Genomic DNA, 20,256 nt, shown 5'->3' on the forward strand with positions numbered 1-20,256 from the left:
CAACTTCTCATCATACAAATTGATTTTAATAGATTGTATCTGATTGTTCGTATTATCAACTGATACTGCACGTGTTGCAATGTTCGATAATCGAATCAATAATGAATTGCTTGTTTATGATTGCTTGTATCTAAATTAATAATGAAACACTATGGATTTCTTGTAGAAAATCGTTTGTTGTGCTGCTGTGACAAACATCCACACAATCAGAACGCAAATTTCCTCTATTATATGTGGTTTATATATTGTCAGCACCAACTAGTGGCCACAATCTTGTTTTTTTTTCCTGATAAAGGCATTTCTGGAAAAAAAAAAAAACACATTATGACCACTAGATGGTGCCAAAGATATAGGAGCCACACATATTAGAGAAACTACAGCAATTTTCATCATGATTGTATGAATGTTTGTCATATCTACGCAACAAACATTTTATTACATTACTCTCATAGTGTATGACCACCTTTAAGACTGGATCAGCATTAACTGACAGCAGACACCCTTTTGTCATCATTGGATTCAACTACTATCTATATGCTAAATCTACATATCTAATTGGCACAGATTTTTTTATTTATTTTTTTTAATCTGGTACAGAGGCTTCTAAAGTTAATGTTATAAATGAAAATGATTATATAACTTAAAGTGTTACTAAACCTAGGACCCTGCATTCATTATATATGGTCTCCCACAGTACACAGAACATGGAAATGCAATTATTTTAGTAAATATAAAAAATAAATATCTATAGCAATACACACCAAACTGAGCATGTGCAGAGTAAATCCAAAGGCTCTGTACTATCAGCAGATGGATTGGGGACAGTGGAAGAAGGAGAAGACCGGATCAAACAGCCTTTTTACACAATGCAGAGGATTAACCCATTCGGTTCCACAGTACAAGCATGCTTTACTGCATATACAGACTGATTTTACTGTTGTGGGTTTAGTAACACTTTAATATGCTTATTGACAACGTTTTTGTTATTTGGAGTTCTTTTCTAAAGGTTTTGGCAGGTGATGTGTGCTGTAAATACATCTAAATGATCTCAATTATTTTTAGCAAGTATGCTGCATATAAAATCTGTTTAAAATGATCTCAATTACAGGTTGTTTAATTATCCAGTGGTAATAAAGGTAAAAGTAACTACAATGTTTTCTGTTTTACTATCCAATCTAATTATTTTGAGTTTGGCGTGCCATGTAAAATACATTCTGCACATTATGGACACTTATACAGGGCTCTGGTTATGATCCATTTCTAAAACCTTTACCTTTTATACAATTTAATAAATCTCTTTTTCATGTGAAACATATAGTTAAAAAAAAACCTGCAGTGAGCAAATTGGCCACTAGATGGAGCAATGATTCTTCCACAATCCTTAACCCAGCACTTCAACAATTTCTAACAAAATAATGAACTTGCAAATTAAAGAGGTTAGTCATTCTTTCAGGAATTTTATACACCTGTGATTATTTCTAAAACTGAGAATGGCAGTTTAAAGAGAAGCTGGAAGCTGCCATGTAAACCATAATCTCAAATTACTGATACGTATATTATATATGGAATTAAAGGGGACAACACACGACCCTGGAACTTGCTTGTACAACTCAAGGCACGTATACGTTTTAACTGTCAGGCTATATTTAAAGGAGAAAAACCCTTGACATACCTTTTTTGGCTCACGTAATGCAAATTCAAATTTCATCCCTGTAAGGAAAAGAAATAGATTTTGGTTACAGCATGAAGAGTTACAACAAAAGCTTGTTATAAACTGTATTGGTTTTAAAGAGACCCTATCATGGTTAAGGAAGATTCCCTGCAATAGAAGAGGGATTATACTCTCTGGTGGTTCCTGTCTTCTATCTCCACTCCAATCCTGCACCACAGCCTCCATCACTCTCTTACGGATTTGATAAGAGGCAAGGCCACCATCAATCTAAATGGACGCATTTCATGATTGAGGGCAGTGCTTTAAGTGGCCCAAAAGAGGTGCCGGTACTCTATTATAGCTTATAAATTTTGTTGCCCCCCCACCCCACATCAGGGTCCCCACAGAGCAGCCCCCCTGGCCTGGGCTGGGACTCCGGAGCAGGGGGACTCACTGGTGGTGACTGGTCTGGCTCTGGAAGGAAATATTCTTGGGGGGGGAGGCAATTGAGGGCGCAGATGTCCAAAATGAGTGTACTGGTATGCTAAGGCGCACGGAGAGGTGGCGGTTCGCTCAAGAGCCATATTTGGAAGTGGCGGTACTGAGTACCAGTGCATAACGGCCCACTTAAAGCACTGATTGAGGGGTTCATTTACTAAAACTGGAGAGTCCAAAATCTGGTGCAGCTGTACATGGTAGCCAATCAGCTTCTAACTTCACCTCTAAGTTTTGACAAAACCTGGAAGCTGATTGGGATTTTATGAAGAGCTGCACCAGATTTTGCACACTTTAGGTTTTAGTAAATCTACCCCTAAATTACATAAGACAAAATAAACTGGTGTTTTGAGGCCCTGCAGGGTCTCTTTCTCAAGTCAACATAGTGACACAGTTATCACTGTCATTGCGAAAGGGACCCCGCAAGGCACTGAAATGTAGGTTTTTTATGCCTTATGTGACTCAGTCTTCACAATAAACTCATAAAATGCATCTATTTGGAGTGCTGGTGACATCACATCTTTGCATTTGGTTCTGAAGTGGCACCATCAATGGCATTCACTTTAAACGCCCATTATTACAAGGTCGAGTACTGTGAGGAGTGCAGATTCGATTTTTACTTCATAGAGTACCTTTGATACATTATAGAGTGTCGGATGTCCAGGTCTCCTACTCCTTCTATTGTTGTCCAGAAAGGACATGAGCATCGGACACGACAGAAAGTGGAGAGGTGAGTATAACTCCTCTTCTACTAAATTGAAGCTTCCTTTGGGATATAATTTTTTTTTAGCTAGATGGGTTGCCTAAATAGCTGGATGGGTTGCCTAAAAAGAACTCGGGTCTTTTAACAAGAGCAGGATACTTTAAAAATTTAAGATATACTGAAATTACCAAAATTGTTATTATTACAGGTGTTTATTTAGCTCCATCAATTTAAACAGCACTTTACATCTTATACATTAACATTAATCCCTGCGTTCCAAGGAGCTTACAATCTAAGGTCCCTATCTCACATATGTACACATACCAAGGCCAATTAAGCTACCAGCATGTCTTTGGGGTGTGGGAGGAAAGCGGAGTACCGGAACACATGGAATACATGCAAATTCCATGAAGGCAGTGTCCTGAATGGGATCCGAACCAAGGACCCCCAGTGCTAAAACATACCGAAGAAAAGGCTGCTGCACTCACCACTGATATACCGCTTGATTTTTTTCAAAAAAAGAGGAAACAAGTATCTAAATAGTATCCTCCATTAGGTGCTAATTAGGGACACATGAAAAACAAACACAGCAAACGTAACTGCGAGACTGCTGACACTTCAGATTGTTACCTGTCAGTCAATGTGTTATCAATAAGAAAGCTATCCAACAGCGCTGCAAATTTTTGCTTTCTTATTGTTTTCACAAATTGTCATTTGTTGTTGCTGGTTGCTGTATATTTAAGGTTGGCACAGTATATATTACAACCAAAAGTCAATGTATTATCCCATTCAAGTAATACCACCACTCTCATGAAAACTGCTTATTTACTGGGTAATCTTTACAATAAAATAATAAAACAAAGCATGTGCACCCACCAGAGGGTGGATTTATATATATATATATATATATATATATATATATATATATATATATATATATATATATATATATATATAAATTCATAAGGGCATCATAGCCTTCAGCAACTACCAAATTATTATTTTTTTTGTTATTGCTCGAAGTTCCGCATTTATATATATATTTACTTTAAAACACATTTATTTCCCTACAATAGGAAAACAGCTGAAGGTACCTATGCAGTACAAGTCCTCTATGCCCACCCCATCCGATATATTCCCCCCTTGTTCAGACCTGCTTTGACATATTGTTGAGGAGAAGTGCCTATTGGTAAAGTCTGCCTATTGGTAAAGTCTGCGGAAACTGACACCAATACTAGTGGTTATTACTGTTTAAACTGGCACCAATACTAGGGGCTATTACTGCATTAACTGGCACCAATACTAGGGGCTATTACTGCATAAACTGGCACAAATACTAGGCTTTATTACTGCATAAACTGGCACCAATACTAGGGGTTATTACTGCGTAAACTGGCATCAATACTAGGGGCTATTACAGCGTAAACTGGCACAAATACTAGGCTTTGCTACTGCATAAACTGGCACAAATACTAGGGGTTATTACTGCACAAACTGGCACCAATACTAGGGGTTATTACTGCATAAACTGGCACCAATACTAGGGGCTATTACAGCGTAAACTGGCACAAATACTAGGCTTTGTTACTGCATAAACTGGCACTAATACTAGGGGTTTATTACTTCAGAAACTGGCACCAATACTAGGGGTTATTACTGCGTAAACTTGCACCATTACTAGGGGTTATTACTGCATAAATGTGCACCAGTACTAGGAGCTATTATTGCGTAAACTGGCACCAATACTAGGGGCTATTATTGTGTAAACTGGCACCAATACTAGGGGCTATTACTGCATAAACTGGCAACAATACTAGGGGGCGATCACTGCGTAAACTGGCACCAATACTAGGGGCTATTACTGCATAAACTGGCACCAATACTAGGGGCTATTACTTCATAAACTGGCACCAATACTAGGGGCTATTATTGTGTAAACTGGCACCAATACTAGGGGCTATTACTGCATAAACTGGCAACAATACTAGGGGGCGATCACTGCGTAAACTGGCACCAATACTAGGGGCTATTACTGCATAAACTGGCACCAATACTAGGGGCTATTACTTCATAAACTGGCACCAATACTAGGGGCTATTACTGCATAAACTGGCACCAATACTAGGGGCTATTACTGAAAAACTGGCACCAATACTAGGGGGCTATTACTGTATAAACTGGCACCAATACTAGGGATTATTACTGCATAAACTGTTTGCTGAACATGCTTTAAACTGTACAGAAAAGCTTTTAAGAGTTTTACTCTTTCTCAAGTCTGAAGCAATATCTGGGGAAGAAAGGAAAACTCTTGAAAGCTTGTCTTTTAAGTGTTAGATTAGTACAATAAAAATGTATCAGTGCATACTGCATTGCTCTCATATTTTCTAACCTTATTTATATACAGTATTTCACAAAAGTGAGTACACCCCTCACATTTTTGTAAATATTTTATTCTATCTTTTCATGTGACAACACTGAAGAAATGACACTTTGCTACAATGTAAAGTAGTGAGTGTACAGCTTGTATAACAGTATAAATTTGCTGTCCCCTCAAAATAACTCAATACAAAACCATTAATGTCTAAGCTGCTTGCAACAAGAGAGTACACCCCTAAGTAATAATGTCCAAATTGGGTCCAATTAGCCTTTTTCCCTCCCCAGTGTAATGTAATTTGTTAGTGTTACAAGGTCTCTCATGGCAAAGAACTCTCTGAGGATCTGAAAAAAAGAAATATTGCTCTACATAAAGATGACCTAGGCTATAGTAAGATTGCCAAAACCCTGAAACTGAGCTGTAGCATGGTGGCCAAGACCATACAGAGGTTTAACAGGACAGGTTCCACTCAGAACAGGCCTCACAATGGCCGACCAAAGAGGTTGTCTTTGGGAAATAGACATATAAGTGCTGCTAGCATGGTTGCAGAGGTTAAAGGTGTTGGGGGTCAGCCTGTCAGTGCTCAGACCATACGTCACACACTGCATCAAATCGGTCTGCATGGCTGTTGTCCCAGAAGGAAGCCTCTTCAAAAAGTGATGCACAAGACAGCCAGCAAACAGCTTGCTGAAGACAAGCAGACTAAGGACATGGATTACTGGAACCATGTCCTGTGGTCTGATGGGACCAAGATAAACGTATTTGGTTCAGATGGTGCCAAGCGTGTGTGGTGGCAACCAGTTGAGGAGTACAAAGACAAGTGTGTCTTGCCTACAGTCAAGCATGGTGGTGGGAGTACTACAGTGAGGCCGCCTGCACCGCTGCACCCTCCTGGTTGCTAATATGCCCTCCACAGCTAGTCAGCTGAAAACGCAACTGTGAGTCACCTTCACTCTCTTGAGTTTTATACCTCAGACTGGGGGTCTCCATTTTAGGCTTGGCATTGTCTTACACTGTTTTTGCATATCTTCTTTTAATAAACATTTTCTACACATCAACAAAGGGTGTTACACTATCCTTGACTTTGTGTGCTGCCATCATCATCACCCTTTTGGGATCATCCAGCACTTATATGTGGTCACCATTGGTTTGATTATACGTTTTAGCATCTTTCCTGGTGCATTTTCCCACACAGCTACTTTTTTGATCCCTACACGCCACAATTGTCTTTCAATACTGAAGGGAGGTAGGTCCCGAGAGTTTTGAGTGTCGGACTATTTTTGTGCTTTCAGCTGTACCACTTGGGCACAGAAATACACCCATAATTTATGTTAGGTGGCCTTATAGTGCAACTCAAAGCTTTATGCCTACAACCCTGCATCTTATCACCAAGATCACCAATCACACTCAAACCTCAAAGGCAAATTAAAATCTTATTGGGAAACATCTTAGTAGGGACATTTTCTTTTACACTAGGCTTTCTCCACAAGGAGCTTCCAGTGGAGTGGGTGTGTTTGAGAATTCCTGCCATACATAAAAAAATAGTTGGCAGGAGGGGTCCCCAGATCAATGACAAAAGAGTGGAGTGGACTGGTTTGCTACAGCAACCCTTGTACGAAAAACTAAAGGCCTGAGCTGGACTCCCTGTAAGGATTAGTTTCAGATTTGGCTGGAGTGTACCTTTAAGATTTTCCAGTGTGAGAGCAAGTAATAAAGGCTTTCTAAAATGAAAATCCAGTTTGCTTCTTAATAAGTGAGTATCTGGCAACCCACTGCTGACGGATCAATGTGAATACATTATATTCCACTCAGCTAGCCAGGCATGAGAAAGACTTCAAGTGTAAATCCAAAGCTTTTACATTTAGTTTTGAATAGAGCATGGGAGGGTTAAACCCCCTGTCAGGCTTCTCTAGGTACCTCTGGGAGCCCCCTATCTATATGTCCTGGGGGATCATCCTCACTGAGACAGAAAGTGATGGAACAGTTGTTTGGGGAAGTTATCTGAAATATCACAGTCAGCGTTGTGTTGCAGAGACGTCCGCCATTAATTTGTGAAAGAGATTAGTCAGGAGATTTCACATTCTCAGAAAAAGTTCCTTTATTGTATTAAAACACCTTACAGCAATATACAATAATACAATAAAGATATCTTCTCTGAGGATGTGAAATCTCCTGACTAATCAATAAGACACATCAATGCGGGGCAACTCTGCAACACAAAGCCGACTTTTAGGAAACCTCTCCAACAATTTCATTCAAGAGGGATGAAGTTTTGGTTCCACCAATATACTGAGCGCAACCACCAGGGCCGCTGATAGGGGGGGACCACCAGCCCTGTTGTAGGGGGCCCAAGCACACAGGGGGGGCCCACACAGAGAGGCGGATTAGTGATGGACAACAAAATACAAGATCTCCCTACTGCCAGCTTTTATCTGCTGAGAAAGAGACAGTTGTCACTCACTAATCCCCCTCCCTTGTGTGGGCCCCCCTCCCAGCACTGGCTCTAATGTTATCTCTGCTCAGGTGTTTATTTGTAACTTTGTTTCTCTCCCTCTGTATCTCTGATCCCGGAGCTCCAACTGCCCAGCCTGTATATTTTTTTCATCTCATCTTCATTTTTATTTATTAACATCGTTTTTTTTTAGATTTAGCAGGAATTATGTGAGTTATGTTATATTTGTGTCTGCTAATAGTGATTTTGTTGTTATTTTAGCTAAATATATCTTTAATATTTTCTTGGGGGGGGGGGGGCCTGCCAGGTAGTCTGTACGGGGCCCCGCGATTTCTAACAGCAGCCCTGGCAACCACCATAAAGATAAAGATCTGCATAGAGACCATTCCAACAGTTTACTGCAACCGACCCAGATGTGAGCAATCTGCACATTTTTTCACCAACACATTAATAAAGCGTATTAATAATAACCATAATTACCATAATAATACCATAATATAATAATAATACCATAATAACCATAATTAATAATAAACATACACGGTTGGGTTTTCATTTGAACGTTCATAGAAAAACTATTGGAATTTCATTCAGACCTGTTACTTTAACAGAATCACAGATGTATTGGTTTCATTACAATATGTACGATTTTTCCTGAATAAAAATCACATTCACAGATAGAAATGTGCTTGTTCTAGTAACATTTTCGATCCATCTCATATAGACATTGGGGTTTATTTACTAAAAGCAAATCCACTGTGCACTACAAGTGCAATTGGAAGTGCAGTCCATGTAGATCTGAAGGGAAGATCTGAAATGAGGGGAAGCTCTGCTGATTTCCATCATCCAATCATGTGCAAGCAAAAATTATGTTTTTTTTATTGTCCTTGCATGTCCCCCTCAGATCTACACCGACTGCACTTCCAAGTGCACTTGTATTACACAGTGGATTTGCCTTTAGTAAATCAAACCCAATGTCTTGCTATGTATAGGGCCTGTTGAAGGCATCATTTTATCGCAGAAAATTACTTGCAATGTTCTGCAGAGCATACAATAATAAAAGTTGACGCCTTCTGAGGATAAACGCGTTGGGTGGAGACAGCAGTGACATCAGCACACACAGACAGCATTGCAGACCTGGTCTTATATAAATTTTGTCACCAAAAGACACAGTAGGGCTTTTTTTCAGGGTAGGTCTTAACATGTAATGTGCTGTCTTCTCTCTCCCCCACCCTCCCTGCCTGTCAGGAATCCCCAGTGTGAACTGAGTAAGAATGTTTGTAAAATCCTAGAATCCACATTTTTACAGTATTCGATCATCTCCAATGTGTGTATTCCTGTATTATAATCGTGCAAAATACCTTTGTTACAGCCCCGCTCGGCACTTCCGTGACCTGCCGGAGCTCTCTTCCACACTCCTAGCACTGCAGAGGGGCTGAGATCCCCTGCTGACAGCTGGGAGAAAAGGAGGAGTGGAGCGGGAGGTCAGCTGAGCGTCAAACGGCGCTGTACAGAAGGTATTTGGCACAATTATAATACAGAAACACAATCATTTGACAGTATATAAAATAGTAATAGAGTGGATTCTAGGATTTTACAAACACCTTAAACTAGGGCTTATTTTCGGGATAGGGCTTATATTGCAGCCCTTCCCGTAAATCACAGTAGGTCTTATTTTCAGAGTAGGTCTTATTTTTGGAGAAAATCAGTATCAGTGATTTTATTCCCACAACTTTTTGTAAGTGTATTTCTTTTTTTTTAATAAACACTACCTTTTAGCGATAATGCACTATTAGTCCTCCTTTTATTCCCTATATCCATCTGAGATCCTGGAAACGGAGTCTGTTCGCTGTATCACAGATAGATCCCTAAGCTAAGAACAGCTTACATGCCTGTTGACCCTTTTGGGTCTGGTAAGCAGCCATGTAGCACTTTGAACGATAAGAACTTAGGCACCATTGAAATCTTTCCACAATCACGTTATTTGGACTGTTGTTGGATTACAGATATTTTTGACATTCACTTGGAACTTTTTTTCTATTATGTTTTAATTTTTGTTGATTTGTTTGCAATTCATGCACTTGATTGGGGTATAACCGATGCCCACTCTCGATCTTACGTGTACCCACACCCCTTCTCTTAATTCTAAACAAAACACTACTGACAACCGACTTGGAGAAAATTGTGGCCTTGTAGGCCATTTTATTAACAAAACCAAAATACCAAAATAAACATTTTAAACATGAACCATAAATACTCCAGTATCATATCAAGAAAAGGGGTTGTTGGTCTTGGGAGGCACCAAAAATTCCAATTCAAAAACGGTATCAGTATCCAAAAATCCAACGGTCCCCAGCCGCAAAACACCAGCACGGGAACAAACACACTTTACCCCTGATACCACTTCTTTACCACTTCCCGGTTAATCCCCTACTAACCGGGATCCACTAGAGGGCTCCATACCTTGGATGGGTCACCCTATGCACTGACCAAAATCTATTAACGCCTCCAAAGACCCCCAACCGCCAGCACAAAAAACACTGCACAACCCACATGCCCACTTGCATCTTCCAGCTCCATGGTCCACCTCGAAGCTCAAGGGCGGGAGGGCGGGGATTCTTCTTCCTTCCAGCGATCCCACGAGGCACTGCTGCAGATTCCAAGCCCCCCCCCCCCCAGTGATACCAGGCCATTGCCCCACCCCACCTTTTGCTAGCCAATGGCCACCCTTGACCACCGGCCACAGCCCCACCATTAACCCCTTCCATGCCGTGTCCCCTGTTCACCCCCTCATGAGGCCCTACGCCTATTTTTTTTTTTTTTTTTTTGCTCCGGGCCTGTCTTTGGTTAAAATATGTTGCTAAACACAGGAATCTGATATATGACAGCACACTTTCTATATATATTTTTTCATACAATTAAAGTGGTAGTATACTCCGCTATTTGACTTTTACCTACAGGTAAGCCTGCACGGTTTAGGAGATATTCAACCTGCATGCAGCCGCTGACGTCTGCGGCGCATGCGCTCTGAAGGTCCGGCGGACCTTCAGAGCTCCTTGCCGGATCTTGCCGGAAAGTGAAACTCCCGCGAGCATGCACGGGAGTGATGTCATCGCGGCTCCGGCCACTCACAGCGCCGAAGCAGGAAAAGACGCAGAGGGAGCATGTCGGCTCCCTCAGCGTTGTCCAGACGACTGTGCCGGAGCTTTGTTCTAAGGTAAGTATTTCATAATGAGCTAGTAGCTCATTATGCCTTTGTCCTGCAGGGTTTTTTTTTTCTTTTCTTTTTTTTTAATGTGTATACAACCGCTTTAAATACCCAAGGAAAAAAAACAAAAAAAGAAACAAAGCATCTCAGGGCACATTTACATGGCATAGCAGCACACATGCGTTCTCATGCGCAAATTAGCCCTAAAAGTTAGAACTACACTAAATTGGGCTCTGTTGTCTTCTCCCCTTCCTTGTTATTTTCTCTTCACTCTCTAATTTTTTCCAAGAGCGTAAAAACCAACTACAAAAATTCTGAGTTGTCGCCAGAAGAGTTTGGAGAGATTTCCTTTCACTTCCCCTTGAAACTATAGGACAAGTAGAGGGAAATCTTTCGAATGAGACAGGGCTTGTTACGCCACAGCCTATGCTTGCAGTGTGTGTTCCTACGTGTGGGTTCAAATGCTTTAACAACAAATTTGCAATGCATTTTTTTTTTTTTTTGCATTATTATTTTGTAATGCACTTGCGATAGCGTTGCATTCACGTGAAATGTGGTGGGCAATCCTGTAAAATAAATAGGCTCATTGAAATATAATTTATTTTTGCATATGCGTTTATACTGAGTTTAAAAACACATTTAACTTCAACTTACAATAAAGAGGTTCAGTCTCTAGAAAAAATTGAAAAGTCACCATGTACGAATACTGTAGCTGCTGACATTTATTATAAGGATACCTGTCCAAGGATCCAGCGCCCTTCCCATCTTAGCCGGTTTTCAGGTCCCCAGCTCCGTCCTCATCCAAGCCAGTCTTCAGGTCCCCAGCGCCCTCCTCATCCGAGCCGGTCTTCAGGTCCCCAGCGCCCTCCTCATCCAAGCCAGCTTCAGGTCCCCAGCGCCCTTCCTCATCCGAGCCAGTCTTCAGGTCCCTAGCGCCCTCCTCATCCGACCCAGTCTTCAGGTCCCCATCACCCTTCTCATTTGACCCAGTCTTCAGGTCACCAGCGCCCTCCTCATCTGACCCAGTCTTCAGGTCACCAGCGCCCTCCTCATCCGAGCCAGTCTTCAGGTCCCCAACGCCCCTCCTCATCCGACCCATTCTTCAGGTTCCCAGCGCCCCTCCGCATCCGACCCAGTCTGCAGGTCCCCAGCGCCCCTCTGCATCTGACCCATTTTTCAGGTCCCCAGCGCCCCTCCTCACCTGACCCAGTCTTCAGGTTCCCAGCGCCCCCCCCTCATCCGACCCAGTCTTCAGGTCCCCAGCGCCCCTCCTCATCCGACCCAGTCTTCAGGTTCCCATCGCCCCCCTCATCCGACCCAGTCTTCAGGTCCCCAGCTGCAGCATATTTAATGTGGGAAGCTGTCTGTGTCTTATGGTAGCTTCACAGCCGGGTTCCCACTGTGCATTCTGAATGGTCCCGCAGCCTCTTGGGACCTGTGACATGCTCTAAAAGGTTAAAAGTGGTTCCAGTGGAATTGTCTACCTGTCAAAACTAGGTACCAAACCTCCAGTTGTGTTGGAGGAGTGGAGGATACTTAAAAGCAGAACTTCCCTTGTTATGTGCACCCCGTCTGTACTTGCACAGTCTCATTAGATACCAGACGCCTGCCAGTATACCCTCCCTTGTTACGTGACAGCTTTAGCCAACTGAGCTATCCATTGGGTTACTAGAGCATGTAGGTTGCAGCAGGGGCCCCTTGACTTCAACAGGGCCCTAGGATTCTACCTAGAATAATCCAGCTCCAACAATAAAGTTATGCCTAGTGTGACTTCTGATTGGTCGCTATGTGCTTTGCCAGGGTATGTAACATTGGGGTTTATTTACTAAAGGCAAATCCACTGTGCACTACAAGTGCACTTGGAAGTGCAGTCGGTGTAGATCTGAGGGGGACATGTAAGGAAAGTAAAAAACAGCATTTTTGCTTGCACACGATTGGATGATAGAAATCAGTGGAACTTCCCCTCATTTCAGATCTTCCCCCTCAGATCTACAGTTACTGCACTTCCAAGTGCACTTGTAGTGCGCAGTATATTTGCCTTTAGTAAATCAACCTCCATGTTGGTATTTCTTTATGCTACAATGTGAGCAGAGGGTGTGGAAAATTTTATTCTCGGGTTAAACGTATGTTTATCCAGCTGTGAAAAAAATGGAGCTGTTGGCAAAACCGGCTGCCATGGAGTGTATCTGGAATATAAACCTCGGTGCTGATGATGGAGTAAAATAAATTCTTATTTAGAATGCACTCCGATTCCGTCTCACACTGTGATCTGAGAACCTCTGATGGATGGAAATGGGCAGCACAGCACTCGCCCCTGCGGTCAGCACATCTTCACCATCCAGGCGCAGAGACTTTACAAATATAGCATGAAATTCTGCATACTGTTCCCATCAATCCCCCTGACGTAAGGAAGTCCTCTGGACTTTTTTTTTTTTTACTGATAAATCTTTTACTGAAGCAGAATAACAGAGGCCAGGGAAACAACAGGAGGCCAATCCAGCCATCCACTGATAAAACGGTGGATCTGCTGTCACTCCTGGTCCCACGAGGCAGGACAGGGTGTGGAATTCTGGTGAAAATGTTCTGGGGATGGAAGGAGGACATGGAATCATAGATCAAAAAAACAAAAAGTAACCTCTTTACCCCTTCCTGTCCTCCTTGGTGTCCTTTTAAACAGTTCTGAATGCCCAGGGGGTGGGAAGGATCAACGATTATGTGACCACGTGATTAGACGCCAGTCCCTCTACCTTTGTTAGTCTGGACCAAGAGCTGCATTTGACAGTTTGTTCTTTGTGCTGGGAGTGCTTAGTGTGCGCACTCTCAGCACATAAACATTGTGTAGCATTGCGTAAAACGTGGGCAGTAATGCCCACCATTTTGCCGTCGCACATATGTGTTGGGTGGTCATAATTGGGTTAAAATGGAAATAAAAGTGGGTGCCAAATTCAGCTGGATAGATCAGCCAGTACTCATTTACTGAATGACTGGAAGGAGGGATGTGTAGTGTATGCAGTGTAGTAAATGACCATATCCCATAAGTTAAAACACTGACAATGAGTGATGGCAAAGGGATAACATGGGAGTTTATTAATGAAAATAAAGGTTAAAAACAGACCGGTCCTGAGGTCTTCGGCATCACTTGGGGTGCTGTGGGAATCCCACCCACTGGGATCACGGAGCAATGTGTCCCAAACCGAGGGTGGGAGAAGGGAAGGAATCCGGGGGGTCCGAGGAAACACAAGGGTGGATGGGTGCTGCCATGCAAATCCCGTGTGTTCGGCTGCAACACAGGCTGTGCGCCGGACCTTTCGCTGTTGCCGGAAACTTCCTCTTGACTATGTCACCGGAAGTGACGGCCGAGGCGGAGATGGAACGCTGACCGGACGTGGATCGTGGAGCGCAAGCTTCTGGTTGCCGTGACTACATGTTTTTTGCGCGCATGCGCTTTGTCAAGTCCTCCTTCCAATCATTCCACAATCCACACATCATCCGGTGTTAGGGATTTGGCAGCCTCATTATTTTCTGTTCCTATTTCTACGCCATTAAGACTTTTGGTCGCACGACCCTATAGGAGCACGTCCTAAGGACTAGCGCCAGGACATTTTTCTTGTTTGTCTTCAGTGCTCATTTACTACCTGCCCACCAATCTGTGGTGGATCACTTTTATGAGGCATTTGACCGGAGGGTCTGATACATCACCTCCTGGATACCCATTTTAGTGCCGATTCACACATATGCGATGCAGGAACCCTGCGAATCCACTGCGGGTTCCCGCATCGCACTTGACTCGCAGGCAGTTCACACACAAATTACAACTTTCAATACAAAGTTAACGACACCCCCCGATCAGTTCGCATATCGCAGTGCGAACTGTCAGTTCGAACATGAAGCGGATCGCATAGGTGTGAACACCCATGTGATCTGATTCTGGTACAGACCAAAAAAAGGGTCCTGTGCGACTTTGGTCTGAATGCAATGCAAATTCAGCCATACAATCTGTATGGCGGAATTTGCAACTCACAGACATCACATGTGATTTTGAGAGCAGTGCGCTGCAAATCACATGCGATGTCTGACATCGCATATGTGTGAACCGGGTCTTAATCCTTAAAAGGCTGCAGCACTGCAACACAACCATGCACATTACACATGGTTATTGCATGGCCACATTATTATACAGGATTTATATAGCGCCGACAGTTTGCGCAGCGCTTTACAATATAAGAGAAGACAATACAGTTACAATACAATTCAATACAGGAGGATTTAGAGGGCCCTGCTCGTTAGAGCTTACAATCTAGAAACATTCACTTGAATAGGTTACATTTGGCGGCGGTACTGCCCACCAACTGTGCCCTGTGGTCTAAATGTACTATCATGGGCAATATACAGCTGGGCGTTCAGAGGGTGCGTAACATTTTTTCACAAAGAGCTAATCAGTTTGTATACTGACAAGGTGCATGCAGATAGGAGGAGAGAGAAGAGTGACAACAAGATGAGCTCATCTCTTTTCTGGTTTTCTTTTACTGTCCAAAGGATGAGGCGGGGGGCCATGACAGTCTGGGCTCAGCAGATTGAACGGCTCATCCTATGATTCAACCTTGAAAACTGAGGGCAGAAGAGAGCACAACTAATAGGCTCCTTGGGCTGCTTCTCCCTCTCTCAGTCTGAGCTCTGCTTTACAGGGGATTGTGAAAGGCTGGCACCAGGTCAAATTTAGGTACACACACAGCTTGCATTAAAAAAAAAAAAACATTTTATGTATGAGGAATGAATGAAATTATAGCTGCATTATTCGTGTATTTTACATCTGCCTGGAGTTGAGCTTTAAGTAAAAGAGAGAATTTGCGCTGTTGGCTCAAGGGAAGGAAACCAAAAGGATGATGAATAAAGAAGCTCCTAGAATCACGCAAACCATAACATATTACCTTCCTTACAATGCAAACATTTAGCAGAGCTGGAACATCTTGCGGGATTCTTATGAGCAGCACCAGCAATAAACTAAATCACTTGGGAGGCGGAGTGATGCTGGAGAATATTTTTATTTGTGTCATTAATATTATGACAGGGAGAAGCTCAGCTGCAGAATGGGAACATTTACATTCATTGTTTGTAATATCAACATGTGCAGGATGGGAATTTACATAAGTAAATATGCATTATTTCACCAAATGGCTGAATGGATTCAAAGCAAATGGAATAATCACTATTTTCTGGGAAACATACACACACACACTTGTAATTAATCAAGATTAATCTTCCATCTTCAGTGCTGTCAATTCTAAAACTTTCTGGTGAAGAGAGATAGGAGACATTAAACGGCACCTGTTTTATACAAGAAGAGGATGTTTTCTTCACTGAATCAGTATTCATGAAACCAGTGACATCACAAAGTAGTATACCCATACACAAGAGACCGGTGACATCACTAAGAATGCAGCCTATCCATTCACTAGAGACCGGTGACATCACTGAGAATGCAGCCTATCCATTCACTAGAGACCGGTGACATCACTGAGAATGCAGCCTATCCATTCACTAGAGACCAGTGACATCACTGAGAATCCTGTCTATCCATTCACTAGAGATCGGTGACATCATTGAGAATGCAGCCTATCCATTCACTAGAGACCGATGACATCACTGAGAATGCAGCCTATCCATTCACTAGAGACTGATGACATCACTGAGAATGCAGCCTATCCAATCACTAGAGATCGATGACATCACTGAAAATGCAGCCTATCCATTCACTAGAGACCAGTGACATCACTGAGAATGCAGCCTATCCATTCACTAGAGACTGTTGACATCACTGAGAATGCAACCTATCCATTCACTGGAGACCGGTGACATCACTGAGAATGCAGCCTATCCATTCACTAGAGACCAGTGACATCACTGAGAGTGCAGCCTATCCATTCACTAGAGACTGTTGACATCACTGAGAATGCAACCTATCCATTCACTGGAGACCGGTGACATCACTGAGAATGCAACCTATCCATTCACTGGAGACCGGTGACATCACTGAGAATGCAGCCTATCCAATCACTAGAGACCGATGACATCACTGAGAATGCAGCCTATCCATTCACTAGAGACTGGTGACATCACTGAGAATGCAGCCTATCCATTCACTAGAGACTGGTGACATCACTGAGAATGCAGCCTATCCATTCACTAGAGACCGGTGACATCACTGAGAATGCAGCCTATACATTCACTAGAGACCGATGACATCACTGAGAATGCAGCCTATCCAATCACTAGAGTCCGGTGACATCACTGAGAATGCAGCCTATCCATTCACTAGAGACCGATGACATCACTGAGAATGCAGCCTATCCATTCACTAGAGACCGATGACATCACTGAGAATGCAGCCTATCCATTCACTAGAGACCGATGACATCACTGAGAATGCATCTTATTCTTCCTTCTCTGAGCACAATAGATAACTCAAAATCCTACACAATGAAAAGACCTTTATAAAAAAAAATAGCCATTTCACTGTCTTGATTTACTATATCAGTACATCAGAAAGCTGAAGCTGACTTTGAAGACATTTAGTCCCAGGACGGGGGTGGGAAGGCCAAGCATGAAATAGAAATATCCAACCCCCCCCCCCCCCCCCCCCAGGCTCCCGCTCCCTCCCGGCGTCTCCTCTAGCTGTTTGGTGACACATCTGTTTCTTCTTCTCCATCCGCACGCAGAACTGAGGCAAAAGGAAGCGCCGCCGACAAGAATTCATTACCTGAGAATCTTTCACCTTGTGTAACATGCTAACATCATCGTTTTCTCTGTGCATATTTGCGGGGACAACATAAATTATCACCTTTCCCCCGTTCCCTGTGATCACATTACCTCTCATGGAAAATGAGGTAATGTGTATTTTTAGCAGAGCTCAGGCGCAGTGTTTACCCAAGGGGATAGCATTCTCGTTGTCACTCGGTGACGACCTGCAAGGTGAGCGCATACGTTGTGTGTTTGGTCTGTAGAGAAGACGAACAGGCCGCCAGCAAAAAAAAAAACATCTACATCGGAGTAGACAAGACCTTATTTATAAGAAGCGGTGGAGACCCAGAAGACGACAGATTCCAGCTGGTCCTCCAGTGGAGGCTACAACTGGAAAACTAACCTCCGTATACAGTATGTGGATCATTGGGAATCTAATATATTATTTTTATCTAAAATTGTAGGAAAGATACTGAGGAAAATCTTCGTGAAATGCGGTCATAAAGGAATATTTGTATCAAATTATGCTGAACCATTATTACACCCTTGACAGATTACATGGTATATTATAATTTCGTAAAAGTTTTTTTCAACATTTTAAAATTTAAAAAAAACATTTTCTTTCAAATTAAAAAAAACATTGTTTTCAATGGTTTTTATTGAAAATTTTTTAAAGGAACAAAGAAAGTGTAAAATACAACAGACAGTGGTACATCAGTCCCAATTGTCTTCCATTATACTATAGTAGGGAATCACTAAAGACAATCAGAGTGTACAATATTCCAAATTGCATAGGGCTGGTGGCGGTTTGACTTTTTGTATGCATAGCATAGGGAAAGAGACTAAACTTTTCTGAAGCTGGAACATCGTTTAGGTACAGCGTCGCACGACCGCGCAATTGTCCGTTAAAGTCACGCAGTGCCGAATCGCAAAATACCCCCTGGTCGGAATGGGGGTAAAATCTTCCGGGGCTTAAGTGGTTAATGAAAGCCACCCATTTTAACGTCAGTTTTGTGCTAGGACTGGCTGCCGAGTGGAAAGTGAGAAACTTAGAGGAGCTTACAGGAGGAAGAGAACATTTTTGTCAATGAATGTAAACGTAATACAAATGTGAAGGAGGGATGTTTATCCACGTGAACTTTCCGTTTCCTCTATGTTTCCCCTCTCAGCAATAGAGGTCATGACTGTAGCATGCTTAGTGGTGTGGCGTGCTTAGCACTGTGCAGCATTACAGGCCTTCTCAGACAACCGTACAGAGCACTCTCAGACAACCATCCAGAGCACTGTGCAGCATTTACAGGCCTCTTGACTGTACAGAGCACTGTGTGCATTACAGGCCTCCTCAGACCATCCAGAGCACTGTGTGCAATGCATTACATGCCTCTTCTCCTTAGACCGTCCAGAGCACTGTGTGCATTACAAGCCGCCTCAGACCATCCAGAGCACTGTGTGCAATGCATTACACGCCTCTGCTCCTTAGACCGTCCAGAGCACTGTGCAGCATTTACAGGCCTCCTCAGACCACCATTCAGAGCACTGTGCATTACAGGTCTCCTCAGACCACCGTTCAGAGCACTGTGCATTACAGGCCTCCTCAGACCACCGTCCACAACACTGTGCATTACAAGTCTCCTCAGATCACTCAGAGCACTCACTGTGCATACAGGCCTCCTCAGACCGTCCAGAGCACTCACTGTGCATTACAGGCTTCCTCAGATCAATTTTTTACTTGAGGAGTATATAATGAGTTTGAAAATTCTGGAGAAATTCTTAAAGAATGCATTAAAATTTAACTAAACCCATTAGAGATTTTAGTTGATTAAAATGATTTTAGTCTACTAAAATGTACTGCAGATTTTAGTCGACTTAACTACAACTGCAACTAAAACAATTCAGATGACTAAAATAAGACTAAAACTAAAATGTAATTTTAGTCAAAAGACTATAACTAAAACTAAATCGAAATTTGATGTCAAAATTAGCACAGCCTCTAGCATCACTGGTTTAAAATGTCTTAAAGGGACTATCATATGAGAACCATGGAGGCTGCTATTGCTGAACCCAACTTTTGAGATTAGTAGTCTCCTGGTTGTCAAGTTGAAGCTTTGACTTCAATGCTTTATAAATCACCAACGGTATGCTGTTTTGTGACCTGTAACTCAAAAGTACTTGAAGCATATCTGAACTCAAGAATAAAAATGTAATATATTTCAGCTTACCAGTTCTTACATACACTGACTGCATTCATAGTTACATAGTGTTACATAGTAGGTGAGGTTGAATAAAGACAACAGTCCATCCAGTTCAACCTGTGTAGTTGTACACAGGTTGAACTGGATGGAGATGTACGTCTAATAGTCTTTTGAAAGCCGCCATACTACTCGCAGTAACCACCTCTTGTGGTAGAGAATTCCACAATCTTGTAGCCCTAACAGTAAAGAACCCCCCACGTTGCCTGAGGTTAAAACGCTTCTCCTCTAATCGCATTGTATGCCCCCGAGTCCTCATGCAATCCCTTCGACTGAACAGCTTTTTTTCTAAGCTGAGATCCCCATTGAGATATTGAAAAATTGCTATCATGTCCCCCCTCAGGCGTCTCTTCTCCAGGGAGAATAAATCAAGCGATTGCAGACGC

General features: G+C 42.5%; 1 protein-coding gene across 2 annotated transcripts in view; it reads right to left on the reverse strand.

Moving 5' to 3' along the window:
- Window positions 1-20,256, reverse strand: part of CHST8 (carbohydrate sulfotransferase 8) — a 565,115-nt gene that overhangs the window by 22,554 nt on the left and 522,305 nt on the right. For both annotated transcript variants that reach the window (XM_082270418.1, XM_082270419.1), the window contains exon 3: window positions 1,673-1,710. In XM_082270418.1, coding sequence (XP_082126544.1) covers window positions 1,673-1,710 — 38 coding nt within the window. The remainder of the gene's footprint in view (window positions 1-1,672; window positions 1,711-20,256) is intronic.

This window comes from Pelophylax lessonae, assembly GCF_965119305.1.
Source record: "Pelophylax lessonae genome assembly, chromosome: 10".
Lineage (NCBI taxonomy): Eukaryota > Metazoa > Chordata > Amphibia > Anura > Ranidae > Pelophylax > Pelophylax lessonae.